This window comes from Ochotona curzoniae, unplaced genomic scaffold (assembly GCF_017591425.1).
Source record: "Ochotona curzoniae isolate NIBS_2020 unplaced genomic scaffold, NIBS_Ocur_1.0 contig_4514, whole genome shotgun sequence".
In the NCBI taxonomy this organism is placed as follows: Eukaryota; Metazoa; Chordata; class Mammalia; order Lagomorpha; family Ochotonidae; genus Ochotona; species Ochotona curzoniae.
This window is the reverse complement of record NW_024466312.1, coordinates 5,958,858-5,976,141: the sequence shown is the minus strand read 5'-3', so window position 1 is coordinate 5,976,141 and position 17,284 is coordinate 5,958,858. Positions and strand designations below refer to the sequence as shown.

The following is a 17,284-nucleotide window of genomic DNA, read 5'->3' as shown; positions in this document are numbered from 1 at the left end:
GAAGGGGAGAAAGGAACAGTATAAAATGGCTTCTTGGGATGCTAGAGCTGTGGACTAGCAAGTTAAACTTCCACCTGCAACCACTGGCATCCTCTATAAGTGCTGACTTGAGTCCTGTCTGCTCCACTTCCAATCCATCTTCCTGTTAGTAGCCTGGGAAACCAGCAGAAGATGGCCCAAGTGCTTGGGCCCCTGCATGGGAGACCCAGAAGTTTTGGCTCCTGGCATCAGTTTATCTTATCTCTAGCCATTGTGGAAACCTAATGGCTGGAAGACCTCTGTCTCTGTAACTCAGCTTTGCAGATAAAATAATACATTTTTTTAATGACTTTGTAAGATAGGTATTGTAGTACAGCAAGTTAAGCTACCCTTTCGGAAGTCAAAGAGTTCTTGGGATTGAGTTTCACTTCTACCTTTTATTTTAAAGATTTTTTACTTTTTAAAAATAGATTTATTTTTTTTTTATTGGAAAGTAAGATATACAGAGAGAAGGAGAGACAGACAGGAAGATTTTCCATCTGAGGATTTATTCCCCAAGTGGCTGTAGCAGCCAGAGCTGAGCTGATCCGAAGCCAACAGCCTGGCGCTTCTTCCAGGTCTCCCAAGTATGTGTAGGGTCCTAAGGATTTGGGCCGTCCTTGACTGGACCAGTGGATGGAAGATCTCTGTGTGTTTCTCCTTCCCCTCTGTGCTCTGCCTTTCCAATAAACAATAAATTTTTTAAAAACATAATTTTTAGAAAACATGAAATAGCTCAAATTGGTCTTACATACATCTACTGAATATCTAGCAAGTGCCAGGTGTTTTTATTATTTTAAAGAGTGATTTATATGAAAGGCAGAGTTACAGAGAGAAAGATATGGAGAGGTGACAGAAGATACATGTTCCATCTAACAGTTCACTCCTCAAATGGCCTCAGTAGCCGAGATGGGTCAATCCAAAGCTAGGAGCCAGTAATTTCATCCACGTCTCCCATATGTATACAGGATCCCAAGCACTTGAACCACTTTTGTTGATTTCTCAGGCACATTAGCAGCAAGCTGGATTGGAAGTGGAGTAGCCAGGACTCTGACTAGTGCCCATATGGGATGCTGGCACTGGCAGGTGGGCAGTGGAGAAGACAGAGCGTGGGAGGGGGATGTATTCAGGGTTTGGTGTGTTGAGCATATTCTCATGAGGTGCTGGGGTCTGTGCAGTGGACTTGGAGGACAGGAAGGTGTGAAGAAAACTGTTCCTCTGCAGGCAAGGCCGTGAGGAATTTTCGGCTGCATGGCAGGGCCCAGTGGATGTCTCTGCAACCACCTGAAGGCAGTTCTACCTCCCTTTGCATGGACACCTGACCACCCCACTGAGAATTCTGTGATCTATTGAGGCATTATTTGCAGTGGAGTTGGTTTTTATTTTCAGTGTGAGCTTGGAAGTTAATGTTATTGATAACGCCTTGCAAAACAGCCTTTTATTGTTCATGTTGTCTCAGCTATCCCCATTGATCATATGCTAATCAAGGGTGTCTATATTTAGGTTCTTCTTTCCTTGATCTTTAGGTCCCTCCTTCTGTGATGCATTTCCTCCCTTAACTGATTCAAGATTAAGTTTTTTTTTTTTTAAGATTTATTTATTTTATTGGAAAGGCAGATGTACAGAGAGCAGTACAGACAGAGAAGAAGATCTTCCGTCTGAAGATTCACTCCCCAAGTGGCCACAACAGCCGGGGCTGCGCCGATCTGAAGCCAGGAGCCAGGAACTTCTTTTAGGTCTCCCAGAGGTGCAGGGTCCCAAAGCAGTCCTCAACTGCTTTCCCAGGCCACAGGCAGGGAGCTGGATGGGAAGTGGAGCTGCTGGGATTAGAACCAGTGCCCATATGGGATCCCGGATGCGTTCAAGGCAAGGACCTTTACCATTATGCTATTGCGCCAGGCCCTGATTCAAGATTAAGTTGTAGAATAAGGATTGTAGTAGGAATGTGTTGCTGATTGATATGTGAATCAATAGAGAACTTCCAGACCACAGGATTCCGATGGCTGATATCCTGCCTCAAAGAAACAATTGGCAGAATTATCCTTAGGAATGCCCACCTGACCAGGTGTGAAAAGTCTGTGTCAGAGTTGTGAGGGCTTCTGTGTAAATAAAGAGGACATTTTCTTGCATTGCCCATTATGATCATGAAATTGTCCTGGTCCATTTCTTTTCTCTTTACATCCACTCCATGCACCCTTCTCAACTTCCAAATTCAGCTGGAGCTGGACTCCGGCAATGAGGCTTTCTTTCTAAGACGTATTTATTTTTATTGGAAAGTCAGATATATAGAGAGGAGGAAAGACAAAGGTCTTCTGTCTCTGGTTTACTCCCCAGGTGCTGCCAACAGCCAGAGCGGAGTCGATCCAAAGCCAGGAGCCAGGAACTCCTTTAAGGTCTCTCACGTGGGTGCAGGGTCCCAAGGCTTTGAACCATTCTCTACTGCTTTCCCAGGCCACAAGCAAGGGAGCTGGATGGGAAGTGGGGTATCCGGCACATGAACCAGTGTCCATATAGAATCCCATTAGATGCAAGGAAAGCAGACTATCACACTGGGCCCCCATGAGGCTTTCAAGCAGAAACGCCTCATTGGAGGTTTTGGAAAAGAAGCTGGCTGAGTCTTGAAACAGCACAAGTGGAAACTAAATGAGGAAATATCAGAAATTTCCTAGGATAGGTGAAGAGAATACAAAGAAAAGCAAGCCAATAATGCGCAACAAAGTACCAACATTTAAGGTAGCAGATGGAAAAAGTGACCCCTGACAGAATTAGTTGAACAAAAGCAAAATGTCACACAAGAATTGCAGATTTCAGAAACTCTGCCCTTAGCCAATGTGCTTTTTTTTTTTTAAGATTTATTTATTTATTGGAAAGTCAGATATACAGAGAGGAGGAGAGACAGAGGAAGATCTTCTGTCCGATGATTCACTCCCCAAATGAGCAATTCAATCCCCAAATGAGTGTTGCCAATCCGAAGCCAGGATCCAGAAACTTCTTCCAGGTCTCCTACACGGGTACAGGGTCCCAAGGCCTTGGGCCGTCCATGACTGCTTTCCCAGGCCACAAGCAGGGAGCTGGATGGGAAGTAGAGCTGCTGGAATTAGAAACCAGTGCCCATATGGGATCCCGGGTGTTCAAGGTGAGGACTTTTAGCCGCTAGGCCACTGCGCCGGGCCTGCCAATGTGCTTTTAAAAAAAAGATTTATTTTGAAAGGTTTACACAGAGAGAGGGAGTGAGAGAAAGGCGAGAGATCTTCCATCCCCTGCTACACTCTCCAGATTGCCCCAAAGGCTAGCACTAGGCATGGCCTAAATCAGGAGCCAGCAGTTTCACCCAGGCCTCCCACGTTGGAGATAAGGAGCCCAAGCACTTAGGCCATCTTCTGCTCCTTTTCCCAGGCCATTAATGATAGGGAGATGAATTGGAAGTGGAGCAGCTGGGACAAGAACTGGTGTCTAAATAGGTGTGCTGGCACTGCAGATGGCAGTTTTACCAGCTATACCATAGCACTGTCTCTGGCCACAGTCTTTTTAAAGATCTTCTAACTCTACAACTTATGTCATATCCCTTTGCCAGGAAACTAAATCCTATCCAGCACTATTTTCAACCAATCTCTCCTCCAATAACTCATTTCAGCCCTCTGAAGTCCTACAGACTCTCAAAGTTGAGGGTCAGCTGACATGAGTGGACCCAGCTCTCCTTGGATGAAGTTCCCAGCCTCCTCAACAGTTCCTCATGTGATGGTTTTCAGCCAACTCCAGTGGTCCTCCCTTAGCCACAAGGCAGTCTGTCTGTTTATCCACAAACACAACAGAACAAACCATTTTCAGGCAGGATTCTTTGTGCACAGTTCACGAGAATATCACCTAACTTGTTTTGAGTCTACGAGCGGGGACATTACACTCTCAGCTGACTACAGTTAACTTTAAGCACTGTCCCTTCTACCAACATGCACATACAGCCAACTTTTCTTCCCCTGCCTGGATTTCTGCAGTGGAATTTTACTTGGCTTAACTGTAGGTTTCACATTTCTGCCCTTTATTCATTCCTATGAAAAGCTTTCTTTTGATCTTATTACACAGCACAAAATGACAAGGACACCCCATAATGGAAAGAAGATCACGAGCAGCTATGTAGCAATCATCAGGCCAGGGGGAGTGTTAAGGCAAGCTCATCACAGAACTCCACACTTGTGAGGAGTCTCTCAACCCAGGGAGAAGCTTCTGCCTGTCCTCAGACTGCCAGCTCAACAAGGAAAACAAAGTGGGGCACATGGCAGCTGTTGTCCGATTATTCACTGTGCATGAATGCCTACTTGTTGATCAGAACTGCTTTTCCATTCTCTGAAACCTCTAGCTGATAAAAACTCCTGTTCCTTCAGTGGCACAAGACAGAGCCTCAGGTAGTCCTGAAAGATGGTTTCAGGCAAATGCTTAACAAATGGAAGATTCTGACACACAAAGCACATTAGAAATTGACCTGGAAGACGGGTAGCATGCCATATGGTGCCTGCAGCTGAAGACTAAGGACATCATCTCTGGAGGAGACCATCTGCACTTTTGGGCTTTGTTCCCCACACAGGAAGGACTGCCAGGAATCCACGCCAGTTCCCACATTCTTGAGCATTTCCATGTTTTGTCCTATTACTGGACGGGGCTTGCTATGCACTTGCTGGAACCCAACTGCTTGGGTTTGAATCCTGGATTGTTAGGCCTCATGGCCTCTGGGTAGGCTAATCTGTCTGTAAAAAGGAGTTAATAACAGCATGCATCTCAAGAGTTGTGAGACAAATCCTGTTAATATACACAAACCACTTTGCACAGAGCCAGGTGTATTATGTATTCAGTGTTAGATACCACTTCTTTTAGTGTTCCTTAGCCTGAATTTAGTTCGGATACTGGTCTAAGAGCTCCATCGTCTGTCTGATTTCCCTAGCATAGCTAAATCAGAGCTGAGCAAGTCAACTGTGAGCATCTATAAAACTGCTGGGAGGACAGGGTTAGGATTGTGGGCCACATGGTATGAAACAACCGTTAGGACCCCAAGTTTCTATTGAGTGGGAAGACAAAGCATTTTCCTCCTGCATAAACTTTATTCACACATGCTAAATCTCACTAAACAGATCAGGCTGCCAGAGCAGATGGTGAAAAGGAAGTTAAGGTTGTCTGGATTAAGCCTTTGCCTCTGGCCTTGTTTTGCACCAAGGTAAATAAACAGCCAGGAGCAAGATTGGGGTAGGAGAGGGCAGGGTGAGGACCGGGCAAAGCGCAGAGTGTGGAAAGCAGTCATAAGGAGGCAGGCAGCAGCAGGCAGTCAGTGCTTCTAGCCAATCGACACTTTATTTTCCAAAGTGACATCCGCACAGATGTTACTATTGCCTGCCCCCAGGACAAGGGTTCCACCACACTTTTACCACCCATGGCCCAGAGGAGCAGGCTGCCTTCTTCATTCCTGGGACATGTTTCCTGCCCCCAGCACAAGTGCCTTTGCTGCAGGAGCCCTGCTCTTCTGCGTCAGGAGAGGCTTGCATGAACAAGGGCAATGGGGCAGTGCAGCTTCCAGAGGCTACCATTGACCTAAGTGCAAAACTACTGGTCGGACCCACCACCCCAGCCTGGGAGCCTCCCTAAAGCTTCATAGTGCCTGCAGGGAAAGTGGAGGTGGCAAAGATGGGGCTGGGGCTAAGTTGCTAAAGACATGACACAGCAGGGAAGTAGAGCAGAGAGGAATAAGGTACAGGAAAGGAAAACAATAAAGTGCCTGAACTAAACAACCCAGTGGGACACGAGGGCAGAGCAGTGCAGGTCCCTGAGGATAGGAGGGAGAACAAAGGGCCAGACCACCGGGGCTTGGGGCACAGTGGAATGAGAATACAGATGAGGCAGGGAGCCAAGTGCAGGCTGTGGGAAAGACTTCCCTGGCCCTGTTCACATCCACAGATCCAATTGGAAAAGTATTTACAAACTTAAAACCAATCCTAGGCACAGATGCACCATGAGGCCCAGGATAGCAGGCAGGCAGGCAGGTAGAGGGTGGACTGGCTACCATCTGACAGCCAGCTGCCCTATACATGGCCCCTTCTTGGGTCTGGAGGGGCAGGAAGGAACATTGACACCTGTAGCCAGGAAGCCCTGGCATGCCTGCAGCTCCTCCCGAGGGCTCATGGCTCTGCCCCAGCCTGGGCCTCTTGGTCTGACTGTACCAGAGTACGGGCATCGGGCCCTGATGATAGAGGAGGGGGAGCATCTGGAGGCTCTGGGGGTGTCTCCGGCCCCAAGCCCGGCTCCGTGGTCAGCTGCTCCAGCTCCCCCTGATCCAGCAACTCAAAGTCCTCAGTGGTGAGTGCCTCCTCTTCCTCAGGGGCTGGCAGGGTGTGGGGGAAGTCCTGGCGAGGAGCGGGGAGCGTGGAGGGGGACGGGACCAGGTCGCTTACAGCAAGGCCAAGTGGGGGTGACAGGGTGTTGGGTGGATCAGTGAGGTCATCACTCACTGCCTTGGGGATCAGCGTTTCCACTGGTCCTCCAGGAGAGCACGGCCCTGCACCTGGGGGAGACCCTGCCCCATTGAAGTGCGTGTTCACAAAGTGAAGGGGGGATGAAAGCCGGAGCAGGGTTTCTTGGGTGGCCACGTCTTCCTCCTCCTCCTCTGAGTCCAGGGCTTGCCTCGAGAGAGTTTGGGGGGCGCCCAGCACAACTTCCGGAGCGGCCAACTCTGCTTCTTCTCCTTCTCCTAGCTCCCGGCTCAGGGCCTCCTCTGGCTCACTTGGCAGGCTCTGCTGGTCCAAATCTGTATGGAGAACAAAGGGTTCAGAATGGGTGCGCCACTGATTGGCTGTAGCGGCTGATCAAGTCAAGCAGACACACTGAAGCCCTGGAACTGGGTCAGGCACCAGGTGTTAAGGTTGTATATGTTTAAGAGTACAATCAGTTACAAAAACAGAACAACAAAAAAAAGAACAGTAGAATCAGTTGTTCATATAAGACATTTATGGGGAACCAAAGAGCTTGTGACAACCAACGTTGTCTAACAAGCAGCAGAAATATCAAGAACGGCAGTGTGTCCCCTATACCTTCGGAGACATCGGTCAGCTGTGGAGTTGTTGCCCGGGACACAGAGAAACCACCACTCTCCAAGATAGAAGCCTCCTCATCTGAAAGCTCAGAGTCTGTAATGGCCAAGGCCAGTGCTGTTTTCTTCACATCCACCTGCAGAACATAGATGAACACAACAGGTGAGGGAACCAGAGAACCAATTTCCCAGGAGTACCACTTCCCTCTAAACTTCCGGCTCCTCCCATCCCCCACCCCACCCCACCCCACCCCAGAGAGGAGGCAGTGGTGAAGCAGACGAATCTTCCCCCTCCCCACTCTGGGGACCTCACCACTGGGGGGAAGCCAGCCAGCTCTGCCTCACTTTCGCTCTCGGTCTCTGCCAACGGCTCATCACCTCCTGGGGGAGTGCACTTCCCCTGGCGCTCTGGGGAAGCAAGAGCAGTGGGGGTACTGAGTCAGCAGGCACCCATGGTGGCGACACACAGCCAAAGAACTGGACTTTGGATCCCAGGGCATTTCATGATTCAAATCCCCCTCCACACCACCTCCCGCCTGTGCCCCTTACTCCTCTTGTCGTGTTTGTGGTGCAGGGCATCGGCTTCCGCCTTCATGCTGTAGTCCAACTGCATGAGCAGGGGCTCAAGGCGAGTATACATTCTCTGGATCAGCTCATGATACACCACCAGGGGCCACAGCAGGATACTCAGCACTACAGGGTAGAGTCCACTCAGTTTCCTACTCCCACTCCCCAGGAGCCCTCATCCAATGGTCTCTAAGCAGCAGGGCTGAACAGGCAGACAAGGCCTTCTCCCAAGGCTGTGCCAGTCTCTCGTCCTCCATGCCTGCTGCCCTCCTCCCTGAGGACTCGCCCACTGTGAATACTACTATAGCATTATTGGAGGCCTCACAAACTAGGAGCTGAGTAGTGCACAGTGTGGGGCAAAACAAAATGAAAGAATGGGAAATGGGAGGACTCTGGGCAGGGCAGAACTGGTGCTACTCACAGACAATGTAGGAGATCATGATCCCGGGCACATAGTGTCCCAGCACGGCCAGTACGGCGCAGCCAGAGCAGACTCGAGCACAGAACTGCAGGGGAGAACACACAGGCACCGCAGTCCACTCACCTGGCTGGGAAACCAGTGCTTGGCAGGTGGGGGAGGGGAACGTTCACTAGGGATGCAGAGACCTGCTCTAGCCCAGAGGAGGCCTGGCACCACCTGCTCAGGGAGTCTGCCAGGAAAACCACCAAGCACCCATAATTTTCTTTTCTTTTTTTTTTTTTTAAAGATTTATTTTTATTATTTTTTCATTGGAAAGGCGGATATACAGAGAGGAGGAGAGACAGAGAGGAAGATCTTCCGTCCGATGATTCACTCCCCAAGTGAGCGCAACCAAGCACCCATAATTTTCAATGGTTTGCCCTGGCAGGAGAGTGTCAGCAGATCACAAAGTTACTCTATGAGGTGAGCCACAGAGGCTGCAAAGTTGCCCCGTCCCTTCCTCTGGGATCTCCAATCCTGACACATCTACATCATTTCTCCTCCATTCCCCAGCCTCTATTCCCCCACAGCGTAGAAACCCACTGTTATCAACCAGGACAGAGGAGGGACAGATTACCTGAGCTGGATTCTGCCTCTTGTACTGCAGCAGCTCCTGCAGGTGAATCTGGAAGGTGAGCCAGCTCTCAGCCAGGTATCTGCACAACTCGGGCACACTCAGCAGGTGCGGCCGGGCGCCTGACCCCGCACCCTCACTGGGGAAACAGGACACAAGCCCTGGAGGCCTCAGACCCTGGCTTCCCGGGCACTCCTTCGAGAATATCAGTGACACCCTGAAGGCAGCAGACAATCCCACCTCCCACAGGGAGGCTGGCTGGGCCCAGGAATGCCAGGCACAGGGAGCCCAACCCTCTGCCCAGAGAGGACCACCTCAGGGAGCCTAGCACCCAGCAGTCCCCAGATTCCGACCAGTACACTCATTATGCTGGGACTGTGACTGCAGGGGCTGCAGTACCACCCCATATGAATCCTAGCAAGTAAGACAGGATTTGATGGTGGTCTTCAAGAGGTATTTCTCTGCTCACCTGTCAGAGTGTGGCTCTTCTGGGGAGGACGCTAGAGAGACAGAGAAAGGGACAATCACTGAGTGGTGGGGTCCTCTCACCTGTAGTCGTCACCAATCACAGAGGGTTTCATGTGTTACGGTCTGTCTCCTTTAGACTTCACCTTCTTCATTTTACTAGGATATACACCCAAAGTACACCACACTCAGCCCGGCACCTAATTGCTCCAAGATACCTACCTGCAGATATACAGACAGCAACAACAATGGGCTAATGTTACCCCTGACATCCATCTTACATGACGTAATACCATGAGACGCGAGGAGTATTATCTCATTTAATCTTCACCTGCGTAAGAAGCAAGTTCTATGCTCCCTACTTCACAGATAAGGAAAGGGAGGAAAACAAGGATCCAGAAACAATGTTTCACACACAATAAGTGGCAGATCCAAGCAACTTTGTTGCAAACTCTACAGTCTTAACCACTCACTATCGCCCTTCCCTGCTTCCCCACTCCCCCTCCACCTCACTTTTGGGAAAGGGACAATTCTCATCTGAGACAGCTGTCCTAAGACGAGGAGCAGAGGTGAGGGGAGGGGGGAGGAATTCACCCCTCACTATCCAACTCCACCCAGGAGGCGAAAGAGCAAGCACACAATGGCTGCTTGTTGATTGCATAAAGGAATACTCACCTGCAACCTCGGGGAGAACGCGTGGCTGCCAAAGATCCAGGAGAAAATAGGCCAAAAGTGAGACGCTGAGCAGGAAAAAGGGCCGGAGGGACGACGAAGACAGCAACCTTAGGAACAGACCGGCACCTCAGCGGTGAGTGGGTGACACAGGCTCCCGTGCCCAAGGCCAATGGCGGAGAAGCACCAAGTGATGGGGGAACTGCACCTGCAGGCCTAACTCGCCACCCAGAGACAAGAGAACTGGGGCTATCTAGTCGGACGTCAGCCTCCCACAACTGCAGGGGTGTAGGGGAGGAATGGGCCATTCCCCTCGGGGACCCAGCGGCACCCCAGCCCAGGGGACAGCTGCACCAGCCTCTCCCGCCCCCGCACTCCCGCGCAGCCCGGCCCCGCCCCCGCCCCCGCGGCCGTTACCAGAAGAGGCCGTTGAGCGCCGCCGCAGTGACCAGGCTGTGCAGCGGCTTCTCCCACACCAGCAGTCGCTGCGCCGCCGCCAGCACCGCTTCCCAGCCCCGGAGCCGCAGCCACAGTGCCGTGGCCAGGCGTCCTACCGCCTCGGCCGTGGCAGCCTCCTCCTCCGCCTCGCCAGGGGCCTCCCCCATGCCGAGGCTTAGACCCAAGCCCAGGCCCAGCCCCTGGCCTCCAACCGCGCCGGTGTTACCACCTCCGCCGCCGCTCGCCATAGCCCCGCCGCAGCCGCCGCCCGAGCCCGCGAGGAGCCAGGGCTGCTGCGCGGCCGCCGCCGGGGGCGCGTCAGGCGGAAGGGGGCGCAAGCTCAGGAGGCCAGAGGCTGCGGACGGCCGTCACGTGACGGCGGCGCGCCGATCCCGTCACGTGACGTAGGCTAACCGACGCCGTAGGGCGACCCGCGCATGCGCACGGCGGCTACTTATGACCCCGGCATCTACGCGGGCGAGAGGGAAGGGTGTTTGGCTGCCGGGAGTCCTGAGGCGGCGGGGTCGGGGTCCGGACGGTGGGGGCGGCCTCCGGGGACTCTGGTCCTCGCTCCAGCGTCCCGGGTGTCATTCCTGACTGCGGGCGAGGAAGTGGGCTCCCAGGCACCCAGAATCCCCTGGCCGGCAGGATCCACTTGTGTTCGTTCGGGAAGGGCGGCGGAGGCCGTGCTATTATCCAGCTCGACGCTCTGGGTCCTCCCGGTCTCCTCCCCTCAGCGGGTAAACAAACAGCAGCGCGTGACTCGGCAGCCTCGCCAAGAGCTTGGCCCGCTCCGAAAAGTTGCCTCCTTTTCCTATTCTTTCCGTAAACTTTAGAAGCTTCTTCCTTCTCCATCCCTACCATTCCTCCCCCGGAGTAAAATTGGGAGCGGGAGGTGGATTTAAAAAATTAAAGCTTGTTTAGTTGTTTTCTTCTGAGGGTGGTGGTGGAAGTGTTAGCATTGTTCTGAAACTCGCTGCTTCCTTGAGATCTTGCTCTCCACGGTGATCCTACAAAAATAAAGTGTTAAGGTTTTTAAAGTTGCACACGGCATGAATAGGCAGGTAGTAGGTTCCCCTTGTGCCCTTTTCGCGGTTCGTGTGCCCCTTCTGTAAGTTTCTGGGGTGCGCTTTCCCTCAATTGGCAGGTGCAATGCTGGGTGTGTTTGTATCTTGCCTGGCACAAAACAAATGCTCTGATCCCCGCCTAGCTTGTTCATTCTCTCCTAGGCACCGTCCCCATTTCTCTGACGAGGACCCCAGGAGTGCTCGGCAGACCTGGAGTTGGGGCGGGGAGGTTAAGGCTGGGCGGGGCGGGGCCAGCAGGAAGTGCCGACGCGCTGACGGGCTGCCGATGGCGACACCCGGCGGCTTGTAAACGCGGGCGGACGCGGCAGTCAGCCAGGCCTCCTCTGACAAGGAGAGGTGACCAGGTCCCGGTCGGAACAGGAAGAGGAGCCCATCTGCCGGGGCTCCGCCTGTCGCTGCTGCTGCTGCAGGAGGAGCCGCCGAGGGAGGGGGCTGTGCGAGCCGAGGCGCTCGGCACCCGGGGAGGCGAGGCTTCGCTGCAGGTGGGCCTGGGGCGAGGGCCGCTCTGAGTCCCTCAACTCCTTCCCTTCTACCTTTGGCAGGACGGTGGTTGGCGGCGCGCGATGGACCTGACCGGACTTCTCCTGGATGAGGAAGGCACCTTCTCCCTCACCGGCTTCCAGGACTTCACGGTGAGCATGCGGCCCGTCCCCTCCAAACCTCTGGGCTGTGGTGCTCTGGACTGGGAGGCAGTGCCTACTCCAGGCCCAGGCCGCTTGGGCCCCGAGGGAGAAACGCGGGTGTAGGAATAGGGGGATAGGGCTGGTGACAAGGAACCGTTCTTGTTGAACCTCTCTCCAGAAACCCTGTGGTAGGCGTGGGTGAGTGACTATCTGGGGGCCAGGCTGTTATTGGCAAAGGGCACGGAGCTTCCTTCTGTGCCCTTTCCCCTCCCCATGCTACTTCACCACTCTTGTTTCAGTTCCTCCCTGGACACCAGAAGCTAAGTGCCAGGATCCGAAGGAGACTCTATTATGGCTGGGACTGGGAGGCCGATTGCAGCCTGGAGGAGCTCTCCAGCCCCGTGGCAGGTGAGGAGGGGATGTGGTGTGTCCCAGCAGGTGGAAATGGGGTTCTCAGGAGCTACTGAAGTTTTTCTTGGGGAGACACCCTTAGAAGATAGCTTGTTTCATTTTTTTTTAGCCCAAGTGAATTAAAAAAAAAGTTTTGTGAAAACAGATCTGTATCATTCTCAATTTTGTATAAACACTTGATTTTCCCAGAATAACCATCATGCTTCCCAAGTAAACAAAGTGTTTATTTCTGAGATGGATGACAGTAGGAGACAGGTATGAAAACATTCCAGTGTCAGGGACATAAACTTGGCTGATGCAAGGAATTGCAATTTAAGCCTGGAATGATCTTTCTGCCTCCCAGCCTGGAAAGGTGTGACTTCTGTTTGGCTAGTTAGGGTCCTGCCTGAGAGGTCTCAGGTCATGTGGCCCTGGTCTTCTCTGAGAACATGTGGGCTGGTTGGGGACCAGATGCTCATGGCAGCTGCCTTGTATTCTTCACAGACATTGCGGTGGAGCTGCTCCAGAAGGCAGCCCCTAGCCCTGTTCGCCGACTCCAGAAGAAATATGTGGCTCATGTGTCACGGTGAGCCTGGAAGGGAGGCGGGAGAGGTTGAGAGAGGGTCAACCCCTGTGAGAGAGGGGAATGTTTATCTCCCTAAAGAGAGAGCTATGCAGACAGGGCTGTGCATCTTCCCAACTACAAGAACAGGACCCTGGGGTTTAATTATCAGGTCTTTTTGCCCCCCAGGGAGGCATGCATCTCCCCATGTGCCATGATGCTGGCCCTGGTGTACATTGAGCGCCTCCGGCACCGAAACCCAGACTACCTGCAACACGTGTCATCCTCTGACTTGTTCCTGATCTCCATGGTGAGATGCTCCCTTCCCTTCATTGCCTGGCGAGCCCAACCAAAGCACCATGTTTGCGAGCTCTCATGCCATCTCCTCTGGTTCCTCTGCAGATGGTGGCCAGTAAGTACCTCTATGACGAAGGCGAGGAGGAGGAGGTCTTCAATGATGAATGGGGAGCTGCTGGGGGTGTGGCAGTACCCACTCTGAATGCCCTGGAGCGGGGCTTCCTGCGTGCCATGGTGAGATGCTGTGCCTTCTCTTGCTCTGGCTCTTGGTCCATTGCTGCTTCCCTTTCTTCCTGGTCTCATTGTATTCTGTTTCTTATTCATTTATCTTCCTGCCCATCCTTCCACCCTACTTTGTCAGTGCTTTTTTTTTTTTCTTCCTATTCATTATCCACAACTTGTGGTGATTCCTGGAGTAGTGAGCCCAGGAGTTAGGGTTTATCCAGTCGGGCTCTGATTATTTGCTTTCAAACTTTCTCTGACCTCCCTGTGGGCACTCTCAGAGTTCATTTTCTCTCTTCACCCTTGGTGGAGGGGGTATTGGGGAGCCAGGGAAGAGGTGATTAAGTGAAGTAACCCATGGAAACTTTCACAACAGTTTCTGGGTTGTAGTAAGTTCCACAGGAATGTGGAGGTGGTGGAGGTGTGTAGTCGCTGCTGCAGCCCTGCTGAATGTCTAGCTCACGTCCAAGTCTTGTCTCTCACCCACAGGACTGGCGTCTCTACACAGACCCCCGGGAGATCTTTGAGGTGCTGAGCTGGCTAGAGTGCTGGTATGTTCCAGGGATTGGGAAGAGGGCTGAGGAGATTTCAGGTCAGAGACCTAAGGCATAGGAGCTAGAGATGAAGGATTGTAGGGGAGGGAAGAGACAAGTAAAGAGGATTCCCTGAGATCATGGTTCCCAAACTTGTCTGCCCTTCTTTGGGAGAGTAGGAGCAACTTCAGTAAAAATACAGGCATTTGGGGTTGTGTGTGAAGTTCCCACATTGGAGTTCCTAGATGTGACCTGCTTCCTTCTGCTGACTCCAGCTTCCTGCCAGTGCAGACCCTGGGAGCCAGTGGGGATGACTCATGTAGTTGGGTTCCTGCTACCCCTGTTGGACACCCGGATTAAGATCCTGAATCCTAACATTGGTCCCAGTCCAGTCCAGCCCTGGCCACTGGGACATTTGAGAACTGAACCAGTGCCCAGGAACTCTTTTGTGCCTCTCAAAACAAACAAGTGAGCGCAGGTTTGATTATCTTCATTATCTACAGTGGCAGCAGCATCACCAAGTTCCCCAGTGTTTTTTGTTGGATCCTGTGGGAGGGGAGCAGGCTGCTAGGCTGCCTAGGGAGAGTTTGCAGAATCCCTGTGTCTTCTCACTTCCTGCCAGTGTGGCTGAACAGCAGGGACGGCGGCGGGGCTGGTACACCTACACAGACCTGTGTGTGCTGCTGGAGCAGCCGACCTGGCAGCTAGCCCTGGGCTCCCTCTGTCAGCGGCTGGTAAAGGTGAGGTGGGGGCACGAGGAGGCCAGAGCACAGGGTGGTGTAGGCTTAGGGGTGGGGGTTGATAGTAGTTGGGTAGGGTGGGCTATAAAAGGCTATAAAGGAGAGCCCAACCTGAATAGACATTTCTAGAGTAGGGTGATTGTGTTCAAGACAGACAGAAACCTTCTTTTATACTTTCTCCCCTGCAGCTGTCCTGCTTGTTAGTGGTGGCATACGTGAGCAGTGTGGCCTTGGCCGTGGCATCAGTGGCAGTCATGCACCAGTCCTTAGGACTCTCTTGCAGCCCTGCACCTGGTCCTCCCAACCTTGGATTGACCTCCAGGTGCCTTTTGGAGCCCTGTACTCCTTCTCCTTTGCCGCAGTGCCTGCCGTCTCCTAACATCTCCAACTGCCTCGGAGGTGACATGGGACCGTGTTTTCTCTGGGGCAGTCTTCTGGCGCCCCTGGCTCCTCCTCCGCTGCCTCCCCCAGAACCTCCTGCCCCTCCCACTCTTCTTTATAACTGCCTCCTTTGCCAGAAGCTCCAGAGAGACTCCCCAATTTGCCAGGCCTGCCACCATCTCAACCACACACTTGCCGCCAGACCTCCGGACACTGAGTACCATGCCCCTGGCCCAGCCCTGGCCTGGCCCTGGAGCCCAGAATCTCCAACGCTTGCCCAGTCCCAGCAGTGTTCATTGTGCAGTGTCATGGAGCTGTCCCGCCTCAAGTCTTTTATTTTTCCAGGCTAGGTAGGTCTCCAAGGAATGCCTTACGAGGATTTGGGAGTCTCTTAAGAACCTGGAGGAGCAAAGCTTGACTTCGAGCCTCCCTACCTCTTTGGGTCCTTGGCTGGTCCCCTGTCCTCCTGGGGAGGAGCTAACATGATTATGGGGCAGACGGACTTAAGGTCATTAGGTGGGTCACCCCTGCACCTCAGAGGCTGGCTGCCTGGCCAGACAGTGATGATGCCAAGGAAAGCTCCAGCTCGGTGACCACCAGCATGCCACAGATGAACAGAGGAAAGACTCCAACTTGACCTCCCCCGGGCTCTTCTAAACTTGTGCTTTTGAGTTCCCTAGGATGAAAGGAGCAGTGTGGGAGGTAGGGGCATTGGGGTAAGAGGAAGAAGTAGCCACTGGCCTAGGCCTATGTGAGGTCCCAAAGGCAGGAGAGCCAGGGACTGATGGGGTCAAGGTCAGAGCTGCTGGAGGAAGTGTGAGTGAGTGAGGTTGGCACCATCTCCCTACCCAGCCCCTGCCTGTAATCTAATGGAGCCATGAACTGCCAGGACCTTTAGTCTTAACCTTGTGTTCCAACCATACTGCCCCACTCCTAGGCTTCCCCCTCTTGTGGTTCTTCTCTGGGATGATCTATCCACAGCCCTCTTTGTATCTGGGTTTTTCACGCTTTTGTAGAACTGAAGTTTCAATAAACAGTTTCAGTTGCATGGCCTGACCTTTTTCTTCTGCAGCAGTTCTTATAGATAATCCCTACTCTTAACTGCTTTCCCAGCCCCTCCCTCTACTCTCTGATCTGGTCACCTTGCGTGTCCTTTTCTATGAGCCTCATTCCAGAACTTCCCAGATGTCTGGTATCTATCATAGGTTCCCATTTCAAACTGCCCCTCATCTCTGCTCCTGCACCTTAGGGCCTTGGTTCTCATTCACTTGGAATGCTGTTTACATAAGTACTTGGTGCCTGTCCCATGCTTGGCTAGCCTTGCTGAATGTTCTGTATGAGCACCATCCTTGGATCCTTAGCCCAGCCCTGTATCCAGCAGAGCCCCCTCGGCTCTTTAGGGACAACCCCCCAAGGACCTCTCTGCTGACCTAATACATGGAGGAAGTCAGTGATGTTACAGGAACTCCAAAACTGACTCCTCACTGGAAGGATGGAAAACAGCTCCTGGACGAGAATGTTTGGGACTGCTGAAGGTCATCCACAGCAGGTGTGGTACTGCCCCCTAGGGGACATTTTGGAAATCAGAGGCCATTTCTTCATTGTTGCAAGGATTTGTGGGGGTGCTACTGGCATGTAGGCGGCCTGAGCTGGATGTTAGACAGTCCAGGACCTCACTTTCTATGAAGACAACTTTCAAACCATTGACTGGTCACCATGTGTATGAAAATCCTGTGCAGATGTATCTGAGCCTAGAATTTTCACATGGTAGAATCAAATCATCTTGGACCCAGCGTAGTGGCCTAGCAGCTAAAGTCCTCGCCTCGAATGCGCCAGGATCCCATATGGGTGCTGGTTCTCATTCTGGCAGCTCCACTTCCCATCCAGCTCCTTGCTTGTGGCCTGGGGAAGCAGTCAAGGACAGCCCAATGGTTTGGGCCCCTGCACCTGTTTGGGATACCCGGAAGGAAGTTCCTGGCTCCTGGCTTCGGATTGGCCCAGCACTGGTCGTTGTGCTCACTTGGGGAATGTTCATCGGATGGAAGATCTTCCTCTCCGTCTCTCCTCTCTGTATATCTGACTTTGTAATAAAAATAAAATAAATCTTGAAAAAAAAACCAAATCTTTGCATATTCTGAAAAGTTTACTACATATACACCTCCCCAGAAATTAAAACTGTTTTGATCAG

The 17,284-nt window shown here is 52.4% G+C and overlaps 2 protein-coding genes across 7 annotated transcripts; one reads left to right on the top strand and one right to left on the bottom strand.

Moving 5' to 3' along the window:
• Positions 1–5,088: 5,088 nt before the first annotated feature.
• On the bottom strand, positions 5,089–10,805 carry RETREG2 (reticulophagy regulator family member 2). Of its 3 annotated transcripts, XM_040986532.1 has the most exons (10): positions 10,240–10,805; positions 9,826–9,932; positions 9,155–9,185; positions 8,689–8,824; positions 8,073–8,157; positions 7,634–7,777; positions 7,398–7,492; positions 7,086–7,221; positions 6,507–6,802; positions 5,089–6,401 (listed from the first exon to the last, which is right to left on the bottom strand). In XM_040986532.1, the coding sequence occupies exons 1-10, from the start codon at positions 10,506–10,508 to the stop codon at positions 6,177–6,179; spliced, it is 1,524 nt and encodes a 507-aa protein (XP_040842466.1). In that variant the 5' UTR covers positions 10,509–10,805; the 3' UTR covers positions 5,089–6,176. The 3 variants fall into 3 exon arrangements, with proteins under 3 accessions (XP_040842466.1, XP_040842464.1, XP_040842465.1); XM_040986530.1 differs by having other exon boundaries at positions 5,089–6,802; XM_040986531.1 differs by having other exon boundaries at positions 5,089–6,802; positions 8,689–8,767.
• Positions 10,806–10,911: 106 nt separating this feature from the next.
• Positions 10,912–16,144, top strand: CNPPD1 (cyclin Pas1/PHO80 domain containing 1). 4 transcript variants are annotated; one of them, XM_040986533.1, is made up of 9 exons: positions 10,912–11,000; positions 11,891–11,980; positions 12,271–12,379; positions 12,866–12,947; positions 13,113–13,233; positions 13,326–13,454; positions 13,932–13,993; positions 14,598–14,715; positions 14,904–16,144. In XM_040986533.1, the coding sequence occupies exons 2-9, from the start codon at positions 11,912–11,914 to the stop codon at positions 15,444–15,446; spliced, it is 1,233 nt and encodes a 410-aa protein (XP_040842467.1). In that variant the 5' UTR covers positions 10,912–11,000; positions 11,891–11,911; the 3' UTR covers positions 15,447–16,144. The 4 variants fall into 4 exon arrangements, with proteins under 4 accessions (XP_040842467.1, XP_040842469.1, XP_040842468.1 ...); XM_040986535.1 differs by lacking the exon at positions 10,912–11,000 and adding an exon at positions 11,312–11,371; XM_040986534.1 differs by lacking the exon at positions 10,912–11,000 and adding an exon at positions 11,572–11,684.
• The last annotated feature ends 1,140 nt before the right edge of the window (positions 16,145–17,284 follow it).